The 27,109-nt window shown below is 41.5% G+C and overlaps 1 protein-coding gene across 4 annotated transcripts in view; it reads right to left on the reverse strand.

Annotated features, from left to right (window-relative positions):
• Window positions 1-27,109, reverse strand: part of SMG7 (SMG7 nonsense mediated mRNA decay factor) — a 51,520-nt gene that overhangs the window by 11,304 nt on the left and 13,107 nt on the right. For 3 of the 4 annotated variants that reach the window (XM_048312384.1, XM_048312382.1, XM_048312385.1), the window contains exons 2-14: window positions 18,116-18,147; window positions 16,741-16,858; window positions 15,594-15,726; window positions 12,668-12,839; window positions 11,767-11,838; window positions 10,582-10,732; window positions 10,112-10,247; window positions 7,890-8,052; window positions 6,648-6,804; window positions 4,332-4,402; window positions 3,957-4,017; window positions 3,440-3,559; window positions 2,771-3,206 (exon numbers count right to left, since the gene is read on the reverse strand). In XM_048312384.1, coding sequence (XP_048168341.1) covers window positions 2,771-3,206; window positions 3,440-3,559; window positions 3,957-4,017; window positions 4,332-4,402; window positions 6,648-6,804; window positions 7,890-8,052; window positions 10,112-10,247; window positions 10,582-10,732; window positions 11,767-11,838; window positions 12,668-12,839; window positions 15,594-15,726; window positions 16,741-16,858; window positions 18,116-18,147 — 1,822 coding nt within the window. The remainder of the gene's footprint in view (window positions 1-2,770; window positions 3,207-3,439; window positions 3,560-3,956; window positions 4,018-4,331; window positions 4,403-6,647; window positions 6,805-7,889; window positions 8,053-10,111; window positions 10,248-10,581; window positions 10,733-11,766; window positions 11,839-12,667; window positions 12,840-15,593; window positions 15,727-16,740; window positions 16,859-18,115; window positions 18,148-27,109) is intronic. The other variant, XM_048312383.1, reaches the window with a different exon arrangement.

Raw genomic sequence — 27,109 nt, forward strand, 5'->3', positions numbered from 1 at the left:
AAGCCTCAAAGGTGAGTGAAAGAAAGGGTTGTATTAGGGACCAAATTAAAAAAAAATCCAAACCAAACAAACCAAAACAGTGGGGGGTTTATTTAGACATTTAGTGCTGCTGAGTTGAAAGGAGTTACAGTTGTTTTCTGCCAAATTACAATAGTAAAGGGATAGATGCATTCAAATCCTTTCTTAAGTTCTTTTTCAAATTGAATTTCCCCATTTAGAAATTATGGGACGGTAGGGTTCTTTCTGCATTTGTAAACTGGGAGGTTTGGGCGGATTTTTCATTTCCCACTAGAAAAAGTCTGGAGGGAACTCCACCTTAAGGTTCTGGCTGATGCTAAACACCACGAATAATGCGGGCCCTTGCTCATGCCACACCTTTTTGCCCTCCATCACATTCAGCATATTTAACTTACATTGTGCTGTCCCTTTTTCCTCCACAATAAGCCAAACATTTTTATAACCCATATCAAGAACTATGCATTCTTTTACAGAAATTCTGGAGGATTGAAAGACACTCTTCCTGCCGCGGTATTTTAAAACTCGAGCTCTGTTCATCAAAAACTCAAGGATGCTATAACACATTTCCAGAGGACGGCTTCCAAAGGCACCCTGCATGTTTTACAGTTAACTTTGTAAAAACCTAAATCACTGAAACTGATTAATCAAGACAAATTTCAGTTTCTTCCTTGCTTCTACTTGATATCACCTCAGAAGTGTCAATGCTACCAAATATTTACCTCCACAACAGCCCTAAGTGTTCCTACACACTACTTGAGAGAGGCACCATTTTATCACAGGGACCTTTTAAGAGTATGCTACACTTTGAATGAGTCTTCATTGAACTTCCTTGGCACCTAACATTATCTTCCCTGGAGAGCAGAGCTTCAACCCAGATCACATCCTGCCTGAGCATGCAAGTTTCCCATGCAAAGCAGGACTTATCACTTCTTTACCACATTCTTCACATTTTTGTCAAGTAGGAACTACAGTATTTAAGCTTTTGAAGGCAATGAACTATGTAGGAGATAAAGCCTGAAACTGCCAGGAGTGCCAAAGCAGAACACAGTCCACCAACTTCTATGAAACCTACACTGGTTTCTCAGTGTGGGGGGAAGCAAGCACTCCCTCTATTCTGGAGCAGGTCTGGATAAGCAAGTCCACCAAATTATACAAAACAAAAGGCATTTCACTGGACTTGTTGCCATAAATACAGTTGATAGAGTTAAAAAGTCAAAATTAATTTCTATTCAAGAAGAGACAAACAATGACCAACATCATCAGAGAAGATTCCGCTACAGCTGGGTTTGTTGCATCTTAAGACTAAGTCAAGCAAATTTCTGATAAATAAGCTATCGTCCCTATTCAAAAAGCTACACATAATACTGAGATCTGCTAGGTTTTTATCCACCTGAAGTCCTTATTTTGCAAGACAGGGGCACAAAGATCAAATGCTCAGTTATGCTCAGACCCGCAACCGCGTTCCAGATGTATTTGATAAATAAATAAAACTTACTATTCTAACTCACCTATGCTGGTTTTCAGATACCAGAATCGTGTTCTACAACTCAGAAATGATTGTCCCCTGGTTTCTGTAGCCTTTACAGAAACCCTTTGTATCCCATGGTATGGCTCCCCTGCAAAACCAACTGAATAATGCTGCCAGTTCAGACATTCCATTTCATAACCATGATGTTTAACAACAAGTCATCAGGAAGAAAACAAGGAGAATAATCCAAGGCTCCTAAATAACACAAGCTGGAAAGACTGAAAGAGATAGTTAGTCTAGCCTAAGGAAAGGACCTCAATTGCACAGGCCTTTGGAACAGCTGCAAAGAGGAAGAGTTATTCTGCAGACCTGTCCTGGGCAGCAGTAATGGGCTTATACAGAGGCAAGGGACACAGAGTGTATTAGGAAATAATTTCCACTTGCAAGACCAGTGAAGAACTAACACACTTTCTCTAGGGAAATAATAGAAATCTCCATCACTATCATTGAACGGTTCCAGTCATCATCGGGGAAGAACTGAGATTGTCTAGGTACAGATCAGATCAGCCCTGAAACTCTACCCCTCATTTACTATGACTCAGTGGAAGTCAGACCAGCAAATTCATTGTTTACTTGATATATTTTGTACATAATGCTTAAAGAAATAGATAAAAAAGCATGCCCCTAAAAAATAAAACCAGTAAAAGAGAAGCTGATGTGAAAACAAACCATTTTGAGCAAGTGCCTGAACACATATCAACGATTTAAGAGCAGAGTGGCTTTCCTTCCTTTACAAAGAGACGCCTGACTGCACCCACAGTACAGAGGATCTTACTCCACATATATACAATCTGATACTTTTGTGACATGTTCAGTTTGTTGAATGTGCACGAGTCAACTGAACTGAAAATGCAGAGTTCTTTCACAACAGACCCCAGAATGGAGAGAGCATGACTACGACCTGGCCACATGAACTGCCTTGGTGGCCTGAATAATTTGTGAAATTGGTAGAGATCTGTTTTTTAAGACAGTTACAGCAAAATCACCTTTCATTACACTCTCTTTTCCCCTCTCTCTCTTTTTGGGATAGCATCAAGGAAAAGCAAAGAGATCCAAAGATCACCATCGCCTGGTCTTTGAGGTAGAATTGTTCTATATTTTTGAGCATTAGCTGTAGGGCCCACAGTGAGACCTCAGCTCTGCCACACTCTACACAAGCAGTGACTGCCCTGACACAACATGGCACAGTCTCAGACAGAGTGTCCCTCTGAGCTAAAGGCTTACCTGAACTGCCACATTCTGCTTTCCTGCTTCCTGCATCTTATCCAAGCCACATTTCTTAGTCTCATTCTTTCTTTTATTGTTTTCTTTCTTCCCATCATTCTTATTTGCTACTATTCCTTTGCTAAAGTCCCGTCTCTCCCTCGCTAAGTCCTTTGGGGGGTAGATGCGCCCTTGTTCTCTGTTCATCTCCCGGGGCTTGATGTTCTCTTTGAAGGTGACCATCGGTTTTTCTCCTGCATCACAGCTGTTGTTCAGACTTCTGCCAGAGGACAGCACTGATTTGAGTCCAGGACTCCCATCAGCACACAGCGGCTCTGCCATGGATGTCTCCTGTAAGGCGAGACTCTCTTTGGCTTCACTAGGGTCCTCCAGTAGGAGCTCCGGGATTTCCGTCACAAACAACAGCTTTCCTACCTCATTCTCACATTGAATCAACCTGAAAAAGACAGGAAAGAATTGAAAAACAAGTCCATAAACTACATTACTTATAATCAGTCTGTGAAGGAATGGTTTGCTGACCCACAGAACATGTTATTAGTGCTGTCAGCATCTTGTGCTCACATTACAGCTAATTGCTGTGCTGAACAGAGAGAAAAACAACATTCCACACTGGCACCTGTGTCACCTCAGCTTCCAGCAGCATGGGATACACAAAGTATCTGCAATTACCTTGGCTGGTTATCAGCAATCCATTTGCCTGTGAAGATCAGGCGCTGCTGCCGTATCCGACGTTGCTGCCCTTCTTTATCCCCTGTAATTGCCTGGTGGCCTTTGGAAAAATCCAAGTTCCTAGTATTGACACAGAAGAGCGAGTATTAATTACACAATTACCCTCTGCAATATCCTATTTCTCTAGCAATACAAGGTGTCAGCATTGCTCTACTAAAACCTGTGAACTTTCACCAGATATTATTCAAAACGTGGCTCTTAAGAGATATCTGATTTACAGATGTAATTCTCATCTGGTAAGATGCACCTACATTAAAGAGGTTCAGTGGGGTCATGAGTAGTATTATAACCTCAAGAATTTCTTAGGGCTACACTGTCCATTGCAGTTGTTTTGAAGAGACCGACATCAATCTATACAGCAGTAAATATTCATAAATAAGATATTGTAGGGAACGGGCCAATGTCTGTCAAAGTCGTGACGTCAGCAAGGGTGCAAGATCCTTCAGCTGTCACCCACCTGAACGAGGGCCTCAGAGCCAGGAATCCTTGCAACTCAAATTCTTCTGGAAGGGGGGTTGCTGACAAACAGACAGTAAAAAGCATAAGGAAAGCATGAAAGCACTGAGCACAGTATCACAGCAGATACCTCAGCATGGTTTCTACACATACTAAAGCCTTCTATTAACTGGTCCACCCCGCAATCTGAGGAATTCAGGAATGATAGAGCAAAGTCTGCTCAGCACAAGAAAGCAACATTTGCAAAGTACTCACATGAACTAATACAAGAAGACAACTTGCTTCCTTATTTGCTCTTCAACTGTATTTCCCCACATCAGCAGGAAAAACATTGTTTTTCCCAGTTCTTTACAGCACAGACTGCAAGTGTCCTTACCATTATTACTGGATAGATCTTCTTCATGAGGCTGGAAACTATTTAGAAGAGAGATCAGCCAGGGCCATATGCTACAAATTAGAAAACAGGCAAACCCTAAGTGAAAACTGCAAAACATGGGATGCGTTTGCTTTACCAAAAAACCACTGAATGCTGTTACCATCACAGTTTACATTAATCCTCTGATTCCCAAGGAAAGTTTCTCACAAAGTGTCAGTGAAAAGACCACTTTCTTGAAAAAATAACTATTACTAAAAAGCCAACCTAAAGTTCCCAAGGAACCCAGGCTCTCGCAGCACAATGTTCATTATCCAGCAGGCCAGAGAGCTCACTGTGAATTTAACCAGATAAACCTACAGCATGAGCAAGTGCTGTGAGCACCTGTCTGCAATTCATGCTTTCCAGTCCACAGGTGATGGCTCCCAAGGCACAGTCAATGAATCAGTTTAGACAGCAAAGTAATTTGTCAAGACAGCTGTGCAGAAGTACTTCTGCTCTGTGAACAAGAACACTGTACTGTAGTGCTGGAGCATTCACCACCAAGGGAAGAGACTCTAAGTAAGGGTTACACCAAGTAAGACCATTAAACTAGAGGTGAACTTGCAGTCCCCTGCCTTGCCCTCACAATACCAGTACAAGAAATGACTGGCAATTCTTTCCAAAGGTCCTGGAGCAAATAATTTTAAAACCACACTGATCACTGCAGAGGTGGTTAACACGTAACTGCTACCACCAGGCTGCTTCCTCCTGTTTGTTAAAAGCTCCCACTTAAAAGTCCAAAAATCCTTCTTCTTTACTGATGGGTACCACGGAATCAAGAGAAAACTATTTCAGGATGCCCACTGTGCTCAGCGTTGGAGAAATGAATGTGTCCTCCTCAGCAAGGCTTTCAGCCATCATCCAGTGTGTGGCCTGGAGAATGCACCATGTCCCCAACAGCACTGTACACCCTCAGCTGCTTTCCTGCACAGCTGCGGGCACTGGCAGCATGATCTTCATGATTATTCTCTACACTATACTAAGCAACAGCTCCATCCCATGACTGACAAGGGACAAAAGAAGGAAAAAACACCCCAGAGGTCTTCAATGAGGCAAGTAAAGTCAGTAATATGTTGTCCAGAAAATGCGTTCCTTCAGAGAATCCCAGAATGGTTTGGGCTGGAAGGGACATTCCACACCCTGTGCCATGGGCAGGGACACCTTCCACTACCCCAGGTTGCTCCAAGCTCTGTCCAATCTGGCCTTGGACACTTTTAGGGATGGGGCAGCCACATCTTCTCTGGGCAGCCTGTGCCAGGGCCTCCCACCCTCACAGCGAAGGATTTCTTTCTAGCATCCAATCTAAATATGCCCTTTTCAGCCTAAAGCCATTTACTCCATGAATTACTACCTGGATGTCCTCTCTGCAGGGACTACTTGCTATCAATTAGGTATCTTGCCTATTAAAATACAGGCATAAGTCTTCCTTTAGGATGTGCACAGGGCAATAGTTACCACCATCTTAAAACCATTTCTGAGCCCTTTTCCTTAATCTTGCCTTTAGGAATTCTGTGGTTTAAGCTCCCAAAACTCCGAGGGGTTTTTTGGGATTTTTTATGTTTTCCTCAACAAACCGAAGTTATAGGCCCCCTGTTCCCCACACATCACACTGCTTTCCCTGGAGTGCCCATCTTGGGAACAATACTCATCCACCTGCGTCAGTAACAGTCACTCTGATCCTAAGAATCACCTTACAGAAACACTTTATTGAATCGTGGTAATTCATGAAAAGTTAACAGACTATTAAAAAAATTGGTGAGTTTTGAAAAATTTAAGTCTTAATTTATGAGATTAGTGGCAGAAGTGAAAAATCAGAGCAACAGTGCAGAAGTTATGCATGCACTGACATTTAAAGAGCCCCTTTACTAAATTGAATTTAATTCCTGGGTGACTACCAGCACTGCCCAAGTGATGGTTTAGTGCACAAAATTAAGGCAAGTATTCTCCTGCCATTTCCTCAGTAATCTGAGAAATTGTTATACTAGATTAGGCTACGGGAACACTCACTAGTTATGCTCAAACTGGACATTATAAAATAGATCCCCCGATCTTAAAAAAGTGACAACAAACCTAAAGCAAATTAAATGAGTCAATTTGCTCATGTAACCAACAAGTCTCATGTTTTGCTTTATGAACTTTTTAGCACATACACCTTCTATCATTTCGGTATCAGTAATGATGAGTTATATGATCACTTTTCACATGACTAATTTGTGGATCAACAGTAATTAGGACCTTCATGCAACAAAATGTATCAAGAGAAAGATTAACACTCACTACCGTCTTTCGTCAACCACTGCCTCCTGGAAAACACTGGGCCTAAGTTTCAGCCAGTCCATCGAAACCTTCACAGCTGGAAGAGGATATGCAGCCCCAGAGTCCTCCTGGTAGTCGTTTTGTAAAGGACACTTGCACAGAACTCCAAGAAACGACACTAGAAACAGAGTAAGAGGAAAAAGTAAAAGAAAAACACTCCATGATGTGGGAATGACACTTCAAAGTTGACCAAATAACCTAATCAAACATATCCCTGCCCCATAAACCCCTATTCTAAGAGCTAGTTCTTTAGAACAAGGCAGCCCAACTACCTCATATTAAACAATCCACCAACAGATCACAACATAGGGCTTTTTAATAGCTTTGTACTATGCAGCAGAATCTTGGCATCTTATATCCCTTCAACTGTCATGGCAAGTCATTTTGGTAAGTTAAAAAAAACAGATGAGACAAGCCCGGTGCAGAAATATTCACTCACCTATTTATTAGAAATTATCAACTCAACTACCTACCTGCACTTTATTCACTTCAATCAGCAGGCACACAAATGCACTGGAACTCTGCAGGCAGGCACCCAGCCCAGACCCTTTAGGGCACACAAGCTGAGAAAGAGTAACCACACCAGTGTGACCACGCTGCCTTCAGAATCAACTCCAGGCTGGAATTTGGAGAAATCCAGCTATTCAGAAATTTAGGTGTTGACTAACAAGGCCAAGCTGACCACAGGCTCAATCACGTTAAGCAAATCAGCATTATGTGGCTAGAGTCTACAATGCTCTGCACTCCCAGTTATCTCCTGGTTGATATTACCAAAGGCACAGAAGTAGCTGAGGTCCTAGTTGACTCAACTTCAGTCCTGTTGAATCAGAACCAGTTTCATTCAAAGCAACTCCAACTGTATGCAGCCAACTGGGGAGCAGCCCCCCAAGAGGGGTACTACTCACCACCAAGTTGGATCCCGTTTTGCACCCAAGTTAAAATGTTCTTTCAGAACCAGGAAAATGATGCAGAGTTCTGTAAAGCTTCAAACAGAGTAAGTCCGGACACAGAAATCCAGTGTTAAGTCAGCACTGCTGACATAAATGATCCTGTGTGACCATCATCTCTTTCAACTTTCTCCCTAATGTCTATTCTTGGCACTTACCTCACACAGCCATTAAGCTAGATCCTGAGAGGAAATTACTAATGGATTCCACGTTAAAATCAAGAGAACTACAAAAACCAATTAGCTCCCACACTTACTGAAGAGAGCCAGGAGCTGTGTCCAGCAGAGCTGCTCATCCTGGCTGTAGTTGTGCTGCTCCGTTTCATTGCTGAAGTCTCGCAGGTGGTGCAGTTGGAACAGGTTGATCACAGTAATATGGACTAACTGCTGAGAGTTGAAGGCCTTCTGGAACAACAACCTCTGCAACAAAGACACAGGGTATATGCATTTTTAGATGGCAAAGCACGTGCTTGAAAGGATTGTAGTTGCTCCTTCACTGCTCGACTAATGCTTCTGCCCTTAGGCAACATTCATTCTGGATTTATTTTCAGGTCATCCCTCCCAGCACAGCACTGGGCTTCCCAGGAGGACTTGGGCAGGTGCCCACTGTTAAGCACAAGGTTTTTGCTTGTACACCAGCTCAGACACACAACAAATCAACATCCCCTTTGCATATGGTTCCCTTCCAGAGCAAGTGCAATTTTGAATGCATAGTAACAGCACTGCAAAGGCCCATAGACCCACTGGGTTTGTCTGCCTGTCAAAGAACCAGCATGGAGAAGGTGACATTTTAAAAAAACACCCCAGGAAAATTTAACTACTGCATGGTTATGCATTAAAGACTAATTCCACACCTGACTTCATGGGTCACGGAATGCCTTGGCAGACTAAAACAGCGAGAGCTATTTACAGATGCCTTTCAGTAACTATGCTGGAAAATACACCTTTCTCAGGACAGGAAAAGAGACTTCAAGGCTTTTTGTGGGGAAAAAAAAGGAGGTATCCTAAATCTCAGCCAACGTATCTTCAGACACAACAATCAGGGAAGCAGGTAGATTAACTAGTGTTAAAGGTTTAAGCTCCACATTCACCCTTGACTCTCTCAACTAGGGCATGAAGAAGCACCGTACAGCTGACAACTGAGATTGGCAGACCTGCCAGCAGCAGCACCCAGGGCCTGACTGAACACTCCCAACCCTGCAACTGCTCTCCTCAGAGTTAAGATCAGCCACAAAGTTAAACTGATTCACTACCATACAGCCAACTTCACATCCACATTCAACTCGTTGAGGCCAAAAGAGTTGCTCTCTCATAAATTAGGCCTTATGTTGCATAATATAAACCAAGAAAGGTAATCTGAGCAACAAATCTGGGCTCAATTAGCTGCTTTAACACCCTGTATCAGTTCAGAAAATGAAGAATGTTCCACATGCCTGAGCAATGCTCATAATTATTGATTATAAGCACAGTGGGAAAAGCAGTACTTGCTCAACAGCCAGCAACACACACAGAGAGCTACAATTACTACATTTTGAAACAGCATTACCTGCCAGGGTGGGAGTAGCCCACATTGCAAGTTAATTCACAGCAAATTCTGTGGTTTTATAAATTTATTTTATAGACAGTGTGAACCTGGCTGTAGCAGCACAATTCAAGACAAAAATATGGAAAAGGACACTGTAAAGAATATTTGTGATTTTTTTATATTGCTCAGACCATGTTCCCCTTTCCTATTTTTGAAAAGCATCCACTCTTCTGCTGAACATATCCATCCTCCCTGCTTCTTTTCCACAAATTAGGAAGTTGAGGCAGATCAGTTTCCAAAAGGCATTTACCAGTTAACACAATGTCCTCTCTGAAATGCTACTACTTTGCATAAATACCTTCCAAAATTCTTTTGTTTCAATCATTGCTGTATTGTCCAACATAATGAGCTGAGTATGTAATCAATGGGACTCCTGGATTTTCCATGGGAAACGTGTTCCACATAGTTCTAGTCTGCACACACTAAGGTTGTATGGGACACTTTTTAAGGGCAAATTGCTAACAGGAGAGGCAAGTTTTCTGAGGCAGATTAAAAGCAGCCTTAATAACCACTGGGAGTGAATGAAAGCCATCCAAAAAATGAAGCTCTCAAAATTCCTCAGGCCACCAAGCCAAGACTTTACAGATGAATCAAGAGCTTTTCACAGGTATCCAAGAATCATCCAGGTTAAAGAGCAGAGAATCAAGAGTGGTCACTGATTTCTCCTGTATCTCCACCAACAATGGACCACGTGCAAAATGGGAAAAAGCCCTAATCTTGGCAGAAGTTACTAGAACTATCCAGTGTTAGCTGCAATGCAAACCTTCCCTAACTAGATACTTGAGTTTCCTGTATTTTATCATGTGAAAGAATTATTACTGGACTGTAATTTCAGAACTCAGCTGCTAAAAATATTTTCCTCAATATACTAATTAATATGTTGTTAGAACTAACCTTGAACTGTTCTTCCAGCTTTTCTCGAAGAGGGCTCAGCTTCTCCAAGCTCTTACTCAGGTACACATGGCCATGAAATTTAATAAATGCCTTGATGAAGTCAGACACGCTCCATCGAGTCTTCACCTCATCACGACTGCATTTAGAATAGAAATACCTGATTCAGTCTTTGGAATTACACACAGCTGCACATAACATTACAGAATTATTCCAAAATGAAGGAGGAATGTCCATGCAAAGCTATTTTTCATGTTGGCACAATATGCTTATTTCCTGTATTCACTAATCACAGTCAGGAGCCTCACAAACTATTCTTTGTTGCATACACCTGTGAGGATGCTCTGACTGGCCAACGGTTGAGGGATTTCTGTTTCCACTGTCAAATATGAATAACTTCTGGCAAGGCAGGTACTTTTAGAAGAAGTCTCTTCCAGCTTATCTGAGTGGCAATAATTTACTCTTAGTCTCACCTTTCCAGTGCTTTAGAAAGTGCTTTTTGTAGGTTAGTGGAGGCAGCTGGGAAAGGAAATTTCACAGCAATGCTTCTGCAGTAGTAGAAAATTGTGGTCAAGTGGTCTCCTTTGGAAGAAGCTAGGATAGCCAACTGATTATAAGGCTGACCTAAGGGAGAAAAAGACAAGTTGTCCTGGAGGGAAATATGCTAGATTTCAGAGTCCATGTGGTCACTTGGAAAGGGAGCACAAAGTTCTCAGTTCTTCAACAGACAAGGCTCAGATCCATCTGCTGACCCTTTTGCCCCAGCCTCAGATCTGTACCACTTCAGTCAAAAAGCTTCTGAGCTTCTGAATTTGTGGTGCAGCAGCTGTTTGGATTTTCTTTTTTGTTTGTTTTTTGGGTTTTTGGGTTTTTTTTTACTTTGTATGGGGAAGGATTGGGTATGGGGGTTTCTGTTTGGTTTTATTTGCTTGTTCGTTTCTGGGGTTTGACTTTTTGTTTGGTTGTATTTTGTCTAAATAATAAAATACTGTCAGAACCAAGCTTTCATCACCAATGATTTATCTTCGTCTATTGGACAAAAGCTAGCCCAATTTTACTTCCTTTTCAACATTTCATATTTTTTTGCCTAGGGAGTTTAAAATACAGAGAATTCTGCAGTTAGAATGCAACTGGTTAAAAAAATTGAATTACTGGTTTCAGCAGCCTAGCTCAAAAGCAATTTACCCTTCTCTCACTATCCCTACATTTTGGGCCACTGGAAGACAATAGCTAAAAAGCTAGATCCCTGAACCAACTCACATCAGCAACTTGAAAAATACAATTTTAGCTACTAAACTTTATAAATTGACATGGGCATAAATAATAAAAGAAAAAAACATTGGTGGTGTAAAGCAAGTTTTCATTAATTGTACTTTATAACGTATGAATGTAACAGAGTACAGTAGTAGCGAAGCCTTGGAGTAAAGCTGTGAATTACCTTCCTTGTTTCTACATCCGCACAAAAAGGAAGCAACACAGATCATGCAAATAACCATTATCTAAATGATTTACTGATGGGTCAGGCTTTGTTGTATGGTTGTTTGGAGAATTTGGGGAGGGGTATTTATGTAAAAGCCCAGGTTTTTGACTGCCACAGAAGAAAACAATATCCCAAATCTTCCTTTGGAATATGAACTGAAAAGTTATCCCAGACTCACCATTAGAAGGGACAAGCTGAGCTGCATGTCTATAGTAAGACTCTGCCTGGCTGGTCTGATTCCTATAGCGAGCTAAGAAAACAGCAAAAAAACCCAAGTTGAGGCACAAAATTCCACTCCCCTGCAGTTACTTTCACAAAATGCAACTTACCCGAAGAGTATTTCATTAGTATTTCAGAAATACGCATCAGAAGAATGTACAGTTACACCAAACAGCACCCAGATTTGACACAATCAATTCTGCGGTGGCTGTTTTGTCTCGGACCTAAGACTGTCTTAGGGACAACAGTGCCAAGAACACCACATACAGAGAACTAAAAATATTTTTCATCCCTCTTTGTATGATCACCAACTAGATCTATTTTTAGGTTGCTCCAAAAGCAACTGCAGATTCTTGTGAAAAGAACTTTCTACAACACAAAGTTTTACTCAGATCAAGAAAGAAATAAACCTGTGAACTTAATGTAAAAAAGAAACCCCATTTATGAAAGGCTGGATTTCTAACTGGTGCCCTTGTACACTGGATGTTAAGTGTTCTGGGATGGAGAAGTGTGCTAGCCCGCTGCAAAAAGCTTTTGTAATAGTTACCGGTTTCAGCATTTCCCTGTGCCTACCAGCTAGAACATGATTAGAATGCTACAAGACAAGACTCTAGCAGATCACTAGAAAGCCAGTGATTAACTGTCTCCATGTTTTAACGTGTAACATACACTAGAAAAGTCTGAACAGCATTTCTTCCCAGATCTTTCCCCCTGCAGCAACCACCAAAGGCACAACCAGCAACTAGCAACTAAAGTGGAGCACACTTGCTCCAGCAGTTGCCACGGTGTGTGCAGATCTCTCTCTGGAAGCCAAACACAGACAGAACTCCATGTCCCAGCCTTTTCCTTCTGAAACTCACCGATATCTCCCAGGTGGACAAGGCAGTGCTGGCAGATGTAGGAGCAGGAGCTGGACTGTGGCTTCACAATAGTGCTGGTGTGCGTCTGTTTATTGCTAATGATCCCCAGCTGGGAAGACTTCACACGGCACGGCAGGTCTACGTTAAAAACAGTGCACAGTTCCTGTAATAGCTGCAAAAACAGGGCTGGGTCAGTAGCAGCTCAAGACAAGCATTGGAAAGGCATCAAAACAAGTCACAAAACTAACAGAGCACCACTCGGAGGTGAGCTCACCACAGATGACCCAAATATATTTGAGGTGAACAAGCTCAAGTTATTGAAAATGAGACTTTAAAATACATTCTCCATATGGAATTCACTGAGTTCCATTGTGTCCACTGTGTTCATCTGCCCAGTAAGAAAAAGCTCTGCATCCCAAACCAGTAAGCAACTCAATCCTCATGATATTTAAATCACCAAGGATTTATCAGTGGAGATTGACTATGGGAAGTCTACAGATATTGTTGGGTTTTATGGTTTTGCTTTCTCTTTTTGTTTGTTTTGTTTTTTCAGTGGGACACTGAAGAGGAACACAGTGGGTTTTATACCTTGAAGTGACATTGTTCTCTGAAAATAATAGAAAGGAATATCCCTCTCCCTCCAAAGCAGCTTGTTCCAACTTCCAACTGCACTATCCCAACTTAAACTTTAGAAAGAAGCTGAAACATAACCAAGTTTGTAAGCAACGCAAGGCAGTACAAATGTTCAGTGGTTGAGCTGTCAATAAATATTTGTGCTAAGCCAACAGGGAGACTCTTTCAAGGAACAAGGCATCAGCTACTTGATCAAATATTTCAAAAGCTGATCGAAGGAAAACCTCAACTCTGTCATTCTACTCAGTGCTTTTGAAGTTTTTCCTAACAGACTCCAGCAAATAGTCTGCAAAGTAACAGTAACCAGAGAGTGAAGAGTGTTTGTTGGACAGAGTTAAAGGGTTAAAAATGCAGGTAAGAAATGACAGACTTTCTCCCACCTGGAAACATGCTCAGTCTCCAAATAAAACAGACCTGCAGCAGGGTTGCACTTCCACATAAAGGCACAGAGAAACCCCATGGCTGACAGAGACACACAGTCTGTCAACAGCTAAACATGTGACGCGATGCTTTTGTTTGCTGCAGAAAGAGGTTTGTGTTACATCTCCCTCCCCTTTGGCTCTGTCTTTATACAGTAAACAAAAATCCCCAAATAAGAGGATCTCACAGATGAAATCTGGATAAAAGAGAGCAACTTGACATCTTCAAAGACACCAAATTAAGAAAATTCATACTCTCTTTCAAAGATGTCACTTGTGGAGGCCTCACAGCTGGAGAACAGGTACCCTGGCTCAGCGAAGGCTTTAGACTGAAAATGTGATTAACATCAGTGTCAAACTCAGAAAAACTCCCTGATCCACTGTAGGAAAGAACAAGGCTTTTGCAAGACAAACAATGTAGATGGTAGAAAGCCCTTGGCAACCATGACAGCCTGTCAAACTGGCTGCTTCCAATAAGCAGCTTTCCAAAAAGCAATGCTGAAGTGGAAAAAAGGATAGCCACATGGGCAGCCTGGGGCTGGCCTTGCAGATGTCTGGAATCCAACTAGGAATTGATACAGCACAAATATACTACTCAGTACAACTGTGAGTACTGTAAGATGAAGACACTGTAAATTAGTCATGACGAAGTTTACTTTGAACACTGCGAGAGGATTCAGCAACCACAATGCTGTTGAAGCAGACACCAAATGAGGGCAAAAAAGGAAAGAAAGGCAAGTTTTCTTTGTTAAGGGCATTATCATACACTGAGTCTTATTCTCCATAATTTAAAGCTGAAATCTAATGAAAGCTAACATAGGAAAGAGTGTGGGCAAAAATATGTCAGTAAGAAATAAGTATATGAATACATATCACACTCCTTTGGCAACTAACTGAAAACCTTGCAAAAGATTCTTAGCCCAAGAGCAGTCAACAATATAGTTTTACTTTAGGGGAAGAAAAGTTCCTAGAAGTGAATTAATTGTTCTAATTGTTGTTGAAAATAAAGACTTACGCTTCAGTGCTTATCATCAGTGTTAGGAGTCACAAGGAAGGGGCAAAGAACAAAACATTACGCCATCGCACGCATCCTGTGCATCTGCGTTTTCTGCACATATTTCTGTTCCTGAGTAACTTAATCCAAGAACAAACTGACTATCCTTGCTTATCCTTCCCTATACAGCGAATGAAAAGGAATTAAGGCAATGGTCCACAAACACATACACTGGAATGAGAAGCCAAATGGGAATTATTACAGAAATGGCAGAAAAAAAGAACCAAGAGTACAATGAAATCATCAACTAACTCATCTGCTGGGCTCGAGGTTTTTTGTGTCATCATTTCTGTAAGACATTACAATTAAAAGACACCACAGGTCACTGCGGAGACAGAGTAAAGGACTTTAAGAGGGGACTGGAGAGCCAGTAAACACTAGACCTAATAGTTAGAGGATTCACACAGGAAGTAGTTCAAGAAGGCAACAGATGCACAGCCATAAAGCAAGAAACAGCACAAAGAAGTATCATTCTACCCTTTCTTGCTGCTTTATAATTGCTCTGAGCAGTCACAGCAGAACACAGTAAGAAATGGACATTTGACCCAAAACAGTGGGGTTTAGACTTTAAAGCAGATTCTATTAGAAAGGAACTTAAATTGCACCAAAACAACCACCAGATGCACAGAAGTTTCAGCTCAAGACTGATCAAAAGAAAACCCATCACCAGCTCTGCAGGTATCTCCTGCTTAGAGCACCAGGGTTAGCAAGGTGCACTGCTCAATCCAATACAGCAGCAGTTTCCTAAGCTAAGGGCAAAGAACAGATTTTACCCACTTAAAACTGATCCTCCACCCATCCTCTACTTTGTGCAACTCACCTGTGTATAGAAGCCACTAGCTGCCTCTAAAAAGAGAGAAAGGTTTGCCTGAACTTCGCTCCGATTCGGATTTGCTCTGTTTTTTGCCTGACCCTGGAGCGTCGTGATCTGATTTTTAAAGGCATGATTCCAACTGAAAATAAAAGAAGCATTTACCTTTTTACTTTGGAAGTGTCTTATGCAGATGGCATAAGTAACAGGAAAGAACTGTTTAATTACATAGCATCAGACATGACGAATATTCAAATTCAGGCGACATTCAGATGAGAACAAATGTTACACATGGAATAACCACCTTTCCTCACCTCTCGTATCTAGGGAAACAGATCCTGATATATATAGCTAACATATACATGTATATATATGTATATGACTAACACTAACATCATTAATATTTGCTTGCAATTATTCTTTTTTAGGCAGCATAGAAGTCCCTCCCTAAAACAAGATGTCTGGTACAGAAATGAGGGTTAAAAACCATTCAGTAACTGGAAGCATGGACAGGACAACTCAGCCAGCCTACTCATCTGGCTTTCCTCAGTGCTGAAAGAACCGCATGCTTCTGTTAACTAAACTTATTACAACCCATGTCTGCACCTTAAATAACAGGGAATGGATTCAGGGCATGGAGAAAACCCAGCTGGATCTTCCCCTGATTCTTAAGGTGTCATTAGCAACCCATGAAGTTCTCCCCTGATTATTCCCCTCCCTCTGCCCAGCTCTACCTCACAGGGCTTAAAAGGTGGCTCTTCAGCAACTACTCAGCTCCTGTTAGACTTTGCTCAAAGCTCCAAGTGATTACATCAGGCAAATTTCCTCCTTTCTGGAAAATGCAGACTTCAGCCCTTCCCTGACAGCAGAGCAGACTGGTGCTCCTTAGCTTCTCCACGTCCATCTGGCCCTCCAAAACCCAATCCTGTATGACATGGCTGCTTCTGAATTGCCAGAGGTAAAACACTAACCACCTACTGAATACTCTGCATCAGCTCTGCAGTGTATTCTCATGCTTCACCCACAGCACAGTTCCTATTTTAAAGGAAGTAAGACAACCATTCCATAGGATACAATTGCTTTTCTGGAAGTCTCAAGGTTTCCTGCTCCCCAACCCAGATTACATACATACACACAAATTCAGTGAGGTACTTACAGGTCCTGCTCCACTTTTTTATCTAAAGCATATTCCAAATCAGTCACTAGCATTTTTTGATATAAGTCCTGTAGAGCCTGTCTGGATGTCCAGACTTCTGCTGGACCCAGCTTCGAATCTGAACAAGAAAGAAAAAAAACCAAAGACACAATGGTTTTTGTAACACACAAATTTATGGAGTTACTCTGATTTTTCACTCATTTACCAAATGAAAGAATAGAGCTCAGTGTAAGATACACACCACCAAACACCTGCTTTTATCAATTTCCTCAGAGTAGTGAAATACAAGAACTACAAATGGGTTGAAGGTTGAGTGCTCACTGATTACAACTGATTACTCCTACAACATTAGAACTAGATGTGAACAAAGTTAGCAGCTGGCAAGTTAAAAAGCAAAACCAATAGGAGGACATGGTTCTCCGTAAGTTATTAAACTGCAGAATTTCTTGCTACTGGATGAATTTAGAAAAATTTCCAGTGCAGCCTGAAAATAATTAGCAGACAATAAATCCATGGAGGGATGCTAAATACAACAGTGCACGGACACACGCTGTTGGTATTTACAGAACACCGTGGGCAAGTACTGCTGCATGCTTGCCATTTTCTAATTCTTCAGTAGCCATCTGTTCTCCATTCCAGACGGTGAGTGCAAACACTGCTCCCTGCTATTGAGTTACACAGTCCAATTTCCCATGGCTTCTACAATCACCTTTGGGCCTCACCCCAGGGAAACAATCCTGATGCTGATGGTGGAGCCACTCCTGCTGGCTTAGGTGGATCCAGGTGGTTTTAATATTCCTATGGGGACTACAGCAGCCTGCTACTTTCACTACAACAAGGTGGCAAGCACAGCTGAACAAAGGTTCATGAGGGAAGCTAGTACTGCAGGGCTGGATGCATTAATATAAACCATTCCCTTTTCCCACTAATACGTACAGCTTAAATCACAGCTCATAGCATTTCACTGCATCCAGGGCTGCACTTTCACATCACATGGTAGTGCTCAGATCAGCATTTCCATCACCTCCGTCCTTGAAACCACCCAGTTTTTTTTCCTGGCTAATCCAAAGTACAGCAGTTTCTGTGCTAGTCTGGGCAGGAGTCTCCGAGAGAAGCAGAGATACGACCTTCATCTCCAAATGCTTAGAACATCCAAAGTCAACTTCAAAAATATGTATTAGGTACAGGCAAAAGGGGCACAGTAGTTAAAATACTATTTATTAATTTATATACAGAGGACAAGCCTTTAACATAAGGTCACACACTTTCCAGAAAATTCTTAGGAATGATAAGCAAAAGGACCACAAAAGGAAAACAAAACCAGGAATCAAATATTATTAATAAGCTAGATCAACTGTATAATAAAGGCAATTACCTGTCATGTCAGCCTTCAGGACTTCTGCCTGCCTGTAAGAAATCAGTAAGACAAATTAGAAACAGATCAAAATAATTGAATTATGCCAAAGCACATTCATGAAATGGTGAATCTGCTTACAACTCACTCTGCTCTAGTTCATCCCCTGCAGGATTTGAATTACTGTTGTTCAACAGCATGACTGCTTTTAGCTCATCCCATAACAGCAGTCAACTGTTCACTTTTCCCTGCTTATGCCTCTTTCTGAACAATTACAAACTAAAAACGCTTGCATTATGGTTTACATTTTAAGCTTTACGTGGCTGCAGTGTCCTGCCAACATTAGTGATACCGCTTACCTGGGAATTTGATATCAACTCTTAGTTGTCACATGTGAAATGCAGGAGCCAACAGTCAGAGCAACACAAACTCCTGTCAGTGTCTGTCAGCACACTGGCACAGCCCTCCTGCCCCCCATGCTGCACAAGTTTTCGTTGGGAGAAGGGATAAAGACTTCCCCAATTACCTCTCTTCCTCGAACTGCTTCCCTGAAGTAATGCTTTGATCAGGTTTTCAAGGAAAAAAACCACACAGTACACACAGAAAGAATGACAGTGACTATCTGCAACTCCTGCACTGAGCATCCACTGCAAATCCCCACTGCTGGTGGAGGTTGGCAAATAGCTTCCCAAAAAGAGGAACACTGGGGCAGCCTTCAATAAATAAATATTTCTGAATGGTCAGTGTCCGGCAGGAGCAGGAAACGGAGGTACTACAGTTAAATACTGTCAGCAGTACATAAAGCTTCAAGGAGCAGCACTGCTGGCCTGACGGACACAACCCAGGGCTGGCAGAGGGAAGACAAGACTGCCTGGTTTGGCTGGGTTTGGGTGGGACATTTCCCTCTGCTCTCGCTACACTCAAGTGGTGACATAGATTTGGATCATGCAAGCTTTCCACACCAGACATGGAATCCTCCCAGCATATGAAATGCTCCCTTCACCTGCCTCAGCAAAAAAAACCAAACCAAACCAAAAAAAAAAAAGATGGAAGACATGCTGTGCCTAACATGAATATCAGATGCCAGCTTGGAAAAGAATGGAGAGCCAGCAGAAAGCACCGCCTAATCCCTACAGAGGCTGCAGAAACCAGCATATACTTTCTCTTGGCAATGTGAAGTTGTAGTGACTGTAAACAGTTTTTCAGTTTGTTCTGGGATCTACCTATGGGCCACAAATTATAGGGAAGGTTTTGAGGTCCACATGAGAATTAAAAAGGTATCAGAATAGGATATACATCACTAGGAAGATGTATATTGGTAAGTCCCCTCACAAAATTTATTTATTAAATGCAAGCATTATCTATAGCAGCTCACCATAGCCACCACAGTGTACCATCCAAGAAGCAATGGGATGCCCCAAGAGCTTTAATTGTCAAGAACAAAAGTCAAAGACAAAAGGCAAGAACATCTAACTGGTATCAAAAGTGAATCTGTATGTTCCTCACCTGATCCAAATTTAATGCCTTTAAGACAACTTCTTTCAGTTTACTTATTTCAAGAAGGTGTGAATATGGTTTTTTAACTCCGAAAAGCAGGGAACACTGGAAGAAGAGATACCGGAGACAAGCAATGCAAATTTCAGCTATTGTGTCAGGAGAAAGCTGATAGCCTAAGAAACATTTCTTCCTCATCCACACAGAGGTAGCAAACGGCACCTAAGTGGTGGCTCTCTGTGGCTGCAGCAAGCAGGATGGGAATGAGCAGATCCTGTCCCCCACGGAACCAAGAAGAGCCGAGGAGGGACAGGAATCTCCTCTGCATGCTGTGCCTTGGCAGCCCGTGCGCTGCTCACCTGCAAATCCAGTCAGGCACAGAGCTGAGCCAAATCCCTGGTGCTGGGACTTGGCAGCCAGCAATGCCACTGCTCCCAAGGAAAAGCTGACTTGCTCAGGTGCTGGAATCTCACATTTTTGAACAGCCACCAAGTTCCTACAGTCTGGCTCATGCTTCAAACATCTTCCAGTGCTGTGAACTCTGAGCTGAGAACATGATCTGTGCTGCCAAAGCCAAGAATGCTGAGAGGTTCAGCCCCAGCAGGACACACAGCACTGCGCCCACAAACACAAGCCCAGAATTCTCCTCCAGGCACAAAGAAAGCCTCTTCCCTTTAAAAGCCAAGAACTACTCCTCTGGAAATTACTTGTACAGAACTACCTTTCACTAAGTATAATCTTTAAAAGGGGAAATATAAAGGTGCTTTTTTCCCCCCAAAAGCTTGCCCTCACTGTTGCCTAGAGAATTCAGATGAAGAGAGCCTCAGTCTCTACATCAGTGTGACTGCTGACAGATTCTCTGTAAATGCACAGACCTAATAATATGGCTAGACCTGTGCTTCTACCAAAAAGACTTATTTAAAACACTTTTTTTTGGACGAGAAGATTCATGGGCTGACAGAACAAGAGACTTTAGCACCAAGCCCTTCACCAGCCGTAACACAGACTGCCTTTTATATTTTATAAAACTGCAGCAAGCTACACTGAAGGGATTGTTGCTGTAATCTTTAATAAAATTAATTTAATAAAATGTATAGAAATTATTTCAATACTTCCTAGAGGCCAAAGGAATTAGGAGAGTAGGTCTAACATTAGCATGCTGCTTCTCATTTCCACCTAGAAACAATTTATTTCAAATAGCTGCATTCTAAGCCAGGATAAGAGGGGGCAGCCTCTGCTGAGAGGGGTACAAAATTTGTTCTGCATCAGTGGCAAAATAATAGCATCGAGAGAGAGAAGATGCACTGCCCTTTACTTAAACAAACTTCACAATGAGCCCTTGCTGGTGCTCAGGGACTCCTAGTGGGCACCGAATGGAGTTCACTGGTAACGACTGATAAAGAGTTTCTCACAGTGCCAATGGCACCTTCTAGCACCCATTTTTAACAAGCTTTTTTTGGCCATATATTTTATTGTGCCACCTCATACTGAATTTACATTAGACTGACTCATTCTGGGGCAAAAAAGGTTGCCTGCTAGAAAACCTGGTAGGGCTTGTTTACACACTGTATCATTTCAAGAATATTCTCAAGTACCTCCTTGCCCAGCTGGACTCAGCAGTTCAGTCAAGTCAAGCTTCCCTAAGTTTTTTTTGCTCCAAAACCAAATAAGGACAAACCATAATTCAAAAATTATATTTCAATTATTTCCACATACTGCCTTGATATTGATATATCATAATAGCTACTCTTCATAATTTCCTAACCAAATATGTAGATTCATCTCTGTGCTTTAGCCAAACTTTAAACTGAAATAAAACAGTGTCCCATCCAATTCAGTAAAAAAGTTTAATAGCTAAAGGAATTTTCATTTTATTCGTAAAATTGAAAAGCTTCAAAACTTTAAAACACAGTAGTCAGGACCATCTCTTGAGGCTCTACAGGTATAAGATATATAAAAATTTAGGTCCCCACAGAAGACAAAATAAACTTTCCTTCTCTTAGGAACCTGAGAGTATATAAAATTCTGTTTTGCTGGAACTCAGAGGCTACATTTAGTCTGGAATGAACCATTGGACTTAGCAAAGGAAGACAAGAAAGACACATTTCATTTTCCCTCTTCCAAGTTTTTACCATTCTTGATCAATTAAGTTTTCCCAAAGCAGAAAAAGAAAACAAGTTGTTTCCCTTAAGCAGTTAAACACTACAGAAAGAAAATCCCACAAATATTGGGATGTCTCTCCCATACATATTTTGAAGTGCTTAACCCATCACACCGACAGGTACATCAAAGATCATGTAGTCCACTTACTCTTTAACACTAGAGCAAGTTTGCTTAAATTAATGTTAAATTCATAAGAATAAATCATACAACTTCTTCGGTTAACTATTCTATTCAAGTTTTCCTCTTGTTGCCATCTGACTTCCAACTCCATTTGTGTATCATTAAACAAATGGATCTATCTTGCCATTGTCCCCACTGGAACCCATTTCTGTTCCAACATCAATCTTCAGTTCTGCTATAATTCAAAGCACTCAACCACAAATTTTCAGTTCTGCATACACCACCCCGCATCTCTAATAGGGCTATATCCATTCCACAGAAGCAGGGGTTTGCTAACAAGCTTCATTATCAAGCACAGGTAAGCAAATAAAATCAAGTCCAAGTTCTCAAAGCAGCAGTTTTGTGTTATCCAGCTACCATCCTCTATTTCTGAAAGTCCAAAAGGGCAAAGTCAAGCCTCACACCACACCTCTCTCATTTTCACAGTGAGGATGCACCAGGCATGATCTGCTATGGCATGACAAGTTCTACAAAAACCATGGAAAACCCCAGACCTCACAAAGCCAACATGGAACACAACACTTTGCTTTCACCCTGCCTGAAGGGGAACTCCACACGGTTTTCCCCTGGCAGCCCTAAGCATCAGCAGCTGTATCAGTTCCCTCATCAAATCTCAGTAACACAGCCCCCACCACACCCCTCCCCCCCCCAATAAGTAATTGAGGATTTACAGGACTAAAATGGGCAATGAATCCAGGCAACTGGGCTTATAAAAGCCATCAGAATCCAATCATATGTTCGGTGATTCTACATACTAAAAAACATTAAATGGTCAGGAGTTTCACTCCAAGCAGGAATTCATACTCATGCAGTTCTCTTTCCTGGAGGTGTGTGCATAAACTGTACCACAATGAAAAGCACCTGAAGCCTAATGTGCCTTAGCAGGAGGTGACTGATCCCAAGGCTCATTCAGGGCACTGCCAGAAAGTTTTCATTCTTCTGAAAGGGAATAGAAAAATACAGAGAATATACAGAATAAATGTGGGAAATATTACATTTTGGATAGAAAAGGTAAATTTTCTATGCTAGCATATTAAAAGTCAAGCACACTTAAATTAATATTTTAATTTCATAATTTCAATATTTGGCAAGTCTCAGACCCAGACAGAACTTCAACGCAACACCCTGCAACTATATTAGATTCTCCTCAAAGTAACAGTTATCTTCAACAAAAATTTATAATGGTTTTAATACTCTGTGGGTTTTTTCCTTTATTTGCCTGTATTTAAGCATACCCATGCTGATTCAGGGCACCTGGAAGCAGTTGGAAACACTAACAGCATGGACACTGAATATTCCACAGCATTTTTAGGGGAAATTGGCTGTTTAGGGAGTTTAGAGACTCTCTGGCTACTAATCCTTTACAGCTAAAGGTTGGGTTCTGAAAGATAACTCTGACTTCCCTGAACTGTTTTGTAGACCATAACTGTATCTCTATGACCTGTCAAAGGGAAATATTTTTATAGCAATCTTACGATTGTGCATAAACCCAGATGGTTATGCCTGAATAACAGTAGGAGGGAATTTGTGTATAAACTTCATCTTTGATTTTTCCTTCACCCATTAATTCAACATCACCTGAATACAACAGGCTTCAGACAACAGCTCCAGTTAACAGCCTCACACACCTTTTCCTGAAAGGACAAATGGATGGAATCAGGATTTTGCAGGGGTGTATCGCATCCAATGAAGATTTTACTTACTAATTAGTGTATAGACTCTACCTACTCATGCATCAGACATGTACTGTTTAACAACTTTAACAGCTTTACCTCTATAGAACAAGTTCTTAATTTTCCAAAATTTCAAGTGTTGCCACCTTATTTAAATGACTATAGTTTGCACAAAATTTTGGAATTGCTTGCATTGGGTACCGGCAGTCATTGGGTGATGTCAACTCTTACCAAGGTAGCAAGAGATCTTCAGGCTGTGGGTCATGGAATTAAATGTTCCATGTGCCTTGAAAGGACACTCCTCACACATGCCAATGAAAAACACCTTTAACAGAACCATCTTATTGTCAATTTTATGTGCTAATTTAAATCTTATTATTCCTCTCACAGGCAGCTGAAGTCAAGCTAATTTCCTTGACCTGCAGTTTAATCAGATTACAGCTGTAGATCAAAGCCATAGAAACAAGTATTTCATCACCAGTAAAAAAAAAAAAACCTAACCAAACTACACTTCTGCAAGTAGGTATTAAAGCAAAGCAGTCACCACCTGAATATGAATGCCCTCCACAAGGAATCCTGCTCTATTCCTTTTCTGTTCTCACCTTAGCCAAGAAGGATGTTGAGAAATGGGGACATAGAACAGAGTTCTTATTAATCCCATCTTCCCTCCTTCTCCTCTATTAGAAGCAAGTCATAATAATCATCCTCAAAATGTAACTACCAAAAGCAACTCTTTCCAAGTTTGATCAGAGCTGACAATCCTCCTCCTTGGATAAGGGTAGAAGTACCCTTGCAGTCAGCTTCATTCAAACTCATTTTCTTCCTCCAGTTTCATGGAGGTCAGTTTCTTTGTCCCAAAATTTTGAAACTATGTGCCCCAAAGGTAAAAGCTCTCCTAAGGGAAGTTTTTATGTTCTTATGTTCTTAATGTCTGATTTAATCTACAGAGAGGGAAGTACAAATCTCCTACACTGCTCAGGCTTCCGGCATTCCACTGCCTTCACCAGTCTCCACTCTCCCTCTCCTTAACAACCTGGAGTCAGAACATGAGCTAAATGCCTCAGAAATGGGGTCCAGTCGTTCAGGATCAGCAATATGCCTGGATCTGTGCCATAGAACTCCAAAATTTAAGCCAGGAGAGTAACCTGAAAACTATGTACCCAACAACCTATATTTTCCAATTCAAGCAAGAATAGCTGGCAATAAATAGCATTGGGACTAGCTCAGGAAAGCTCAGCTGTGTTTTCCATAGTCATTTTTTAAAAATACTGACTGTGCTGTTCTTTAACTCGTCATCTTGACCTACTAGTTATCTGGAATTTTACTAAAGACAACAGACTAAATGGATGCTGCCCAACAAAGAAAAGCACAAAAACTCCAGTCATCTTTACCTTGTTTACCTTCCAGGAGCTGACAATGCAGCTCCATAGATAACCCTGACACTATTTTCAGTATAAAAAAATCTGGTTTAGTAATAGTAATAAGTATTAGCTATAAAAAAGGCATGCTTAGGAAATAATAAATGGATACTTAATATGTGTGGCGTTTCAAGATTCAATAACAAACAGTAAAAAAAGTAGTACTTCTATGGAACACCCTGGCACATCCATACAGTACCGCATTTACTGCGCTGGCTGACAATATGTCAGCTTTGCAGCTGACCTGAGAACAATTGAAAGGGAAAAACATTTAAGATCAAATGCATCATCCACCTGTGTATCTCCTCCAATCTTTATACCATCCCTCGGACAAGCAGATTTTTCAAAACTAAGGCAATCTTAAAGGTACAAGTGCACAAAAACTCCAAGATTGCCCTCCAATCCTCTCAGCCACTGACAGCCCTCTCCCTTAAAGAAAGACACCAAAACATAGAGCTCTGCTCCCTCACTACCCACAAAAAGGAACTTTGGGGAAGCACACAGAAGGGTTGCCAGTTCTTAGGACTATGGCCCTAAGAAGGATGTGACAGGTTTGCAACTGAACTTGCCACAGTAATTCCCACAACGTTCTGAGACTGAGCAAGGAGAAGCAACAGAATTATTTTCTGAACAACAACAAAACCCCCCTGAACTATGCCCTTTTTTCTCTTTCAAATCCACCCTGATGAGAGTGCACACTATCAGGTCTCAGTGGTGATAAATGTATAGTAACACCAGCAGTAATTTGCTATATTACAGTTCCTGACTTGGTAAAACCTTCACTTGTGTTAAGGGGCTGGAAACTGAAGACAATACATGTTAAAATAAGCGAACATTATTTTACTTAACAGCTTTTGCACTATGAAAACCATTTCCAGAATTATGGAAAACGCAAAAATCTAAGCATTCAGATCAGCTTCAGATGGGTATCATCAAATCAGTTTCAGAAAGTTCTGCTCTTCAAGCCAGCCCTGCAGAAGCCCGATCAGGTCAGGCAGCAGATACCAGCCCTCCCTGGATGCTGCATGGGATCTCCCAGACAAGCGTAGAAAATCCAATTCAAAGGAAGGAAATTACAATCAGTCCAGTGCCACACTTGCAATGCATATAAAATGTGCCCTCTTGCCTGCCCGCAGAGCAGGAGAACAGTGACACACATTTCCCTCTGGAAAGGCCACTCCACTTTGCATCAAGAGGGCAACAACTGCGGCATCTAAACTCTGACTTTCAGCTCTACAAGTTTCCTGCTGTCTCCAACCTCCACTAATATATGGGATATAAAACTCAGATATTTTGCTCATTTTTGGTGTTCCCTACAGAACCCCTTCCTCTCAATCCCTGCCTCAAACTACCCCTTACACAGCGGCAAATGCTGAGCTTTATGCTCAGTAAGGGTGGAATGACTGACACAGAGGAAATGATCATTAAAGAAGAGTCAGTTACTGGGATTTTGAGATACCATCTTCATTGCTAAGCAGCAGCTGGATAAAGAGCAAATCCATTAGACGGTACGGTACCATCAGAGGTGGCAGAAATAAAGCACAAGTAATCCCTCATACCGTTTTTGTAGCAAGTTATGACAGATACAGTGGAGTTCAGCATTTTCAACATGTGCTCTCCAAGTCCTAATACTAAGATCTATGCCCAGACAGCCAAGGCCTTCCAAAACATAAGCCTTAAAGCAAACTTATCGATATTTAAATTATTGTGGTCATTCAGTAATTGTAAACTGGTTTTTGCCAATCCCATTCGTTTTATAAACTCCCAATGACGTCAACATCACACACACATCTATGCACAAACATGACATACCCAAAAGTTTTAAACAGCTTTTCATAATGTTGGGGTTTTAGGAGTTCTCCTGGGTTTTTTTTCTGTTAAAGGAATTTTCCCCATACATGTTGCCAGGGGGACAAATTGCTGGTTAGTTAAGAAAAACAAAGACCTAGCCACCAGGGGAGGGATGCATCTGGCTACCCTTTTGTTCCACCTGGGTGTGTGGGCAGTCGTTCTCCTGCATTTGGAGAGAGAGGGAGGCTGCTTCTTCGGCTGTTTTTCCTTCTGCCAGAGAAATCCCGGGATCCCAA

This window comes from Corvus hawaiiensis, chromosome 9 (assembly GCF_020740725.1).
Source record: "Corvus hawaiiensis isolate bCorHaw1 chromosome 9, bCorHaw1.pri.cur, whole genome shotgun sequence".
In the NCBI taxonomy this organism is placed as follows: domain Eukaryota; kingdom Metazoa; phylum Chordata; class Aves; order Passeriformes; family Corvidae; genus Corvus; species Corvus hawaiiensis.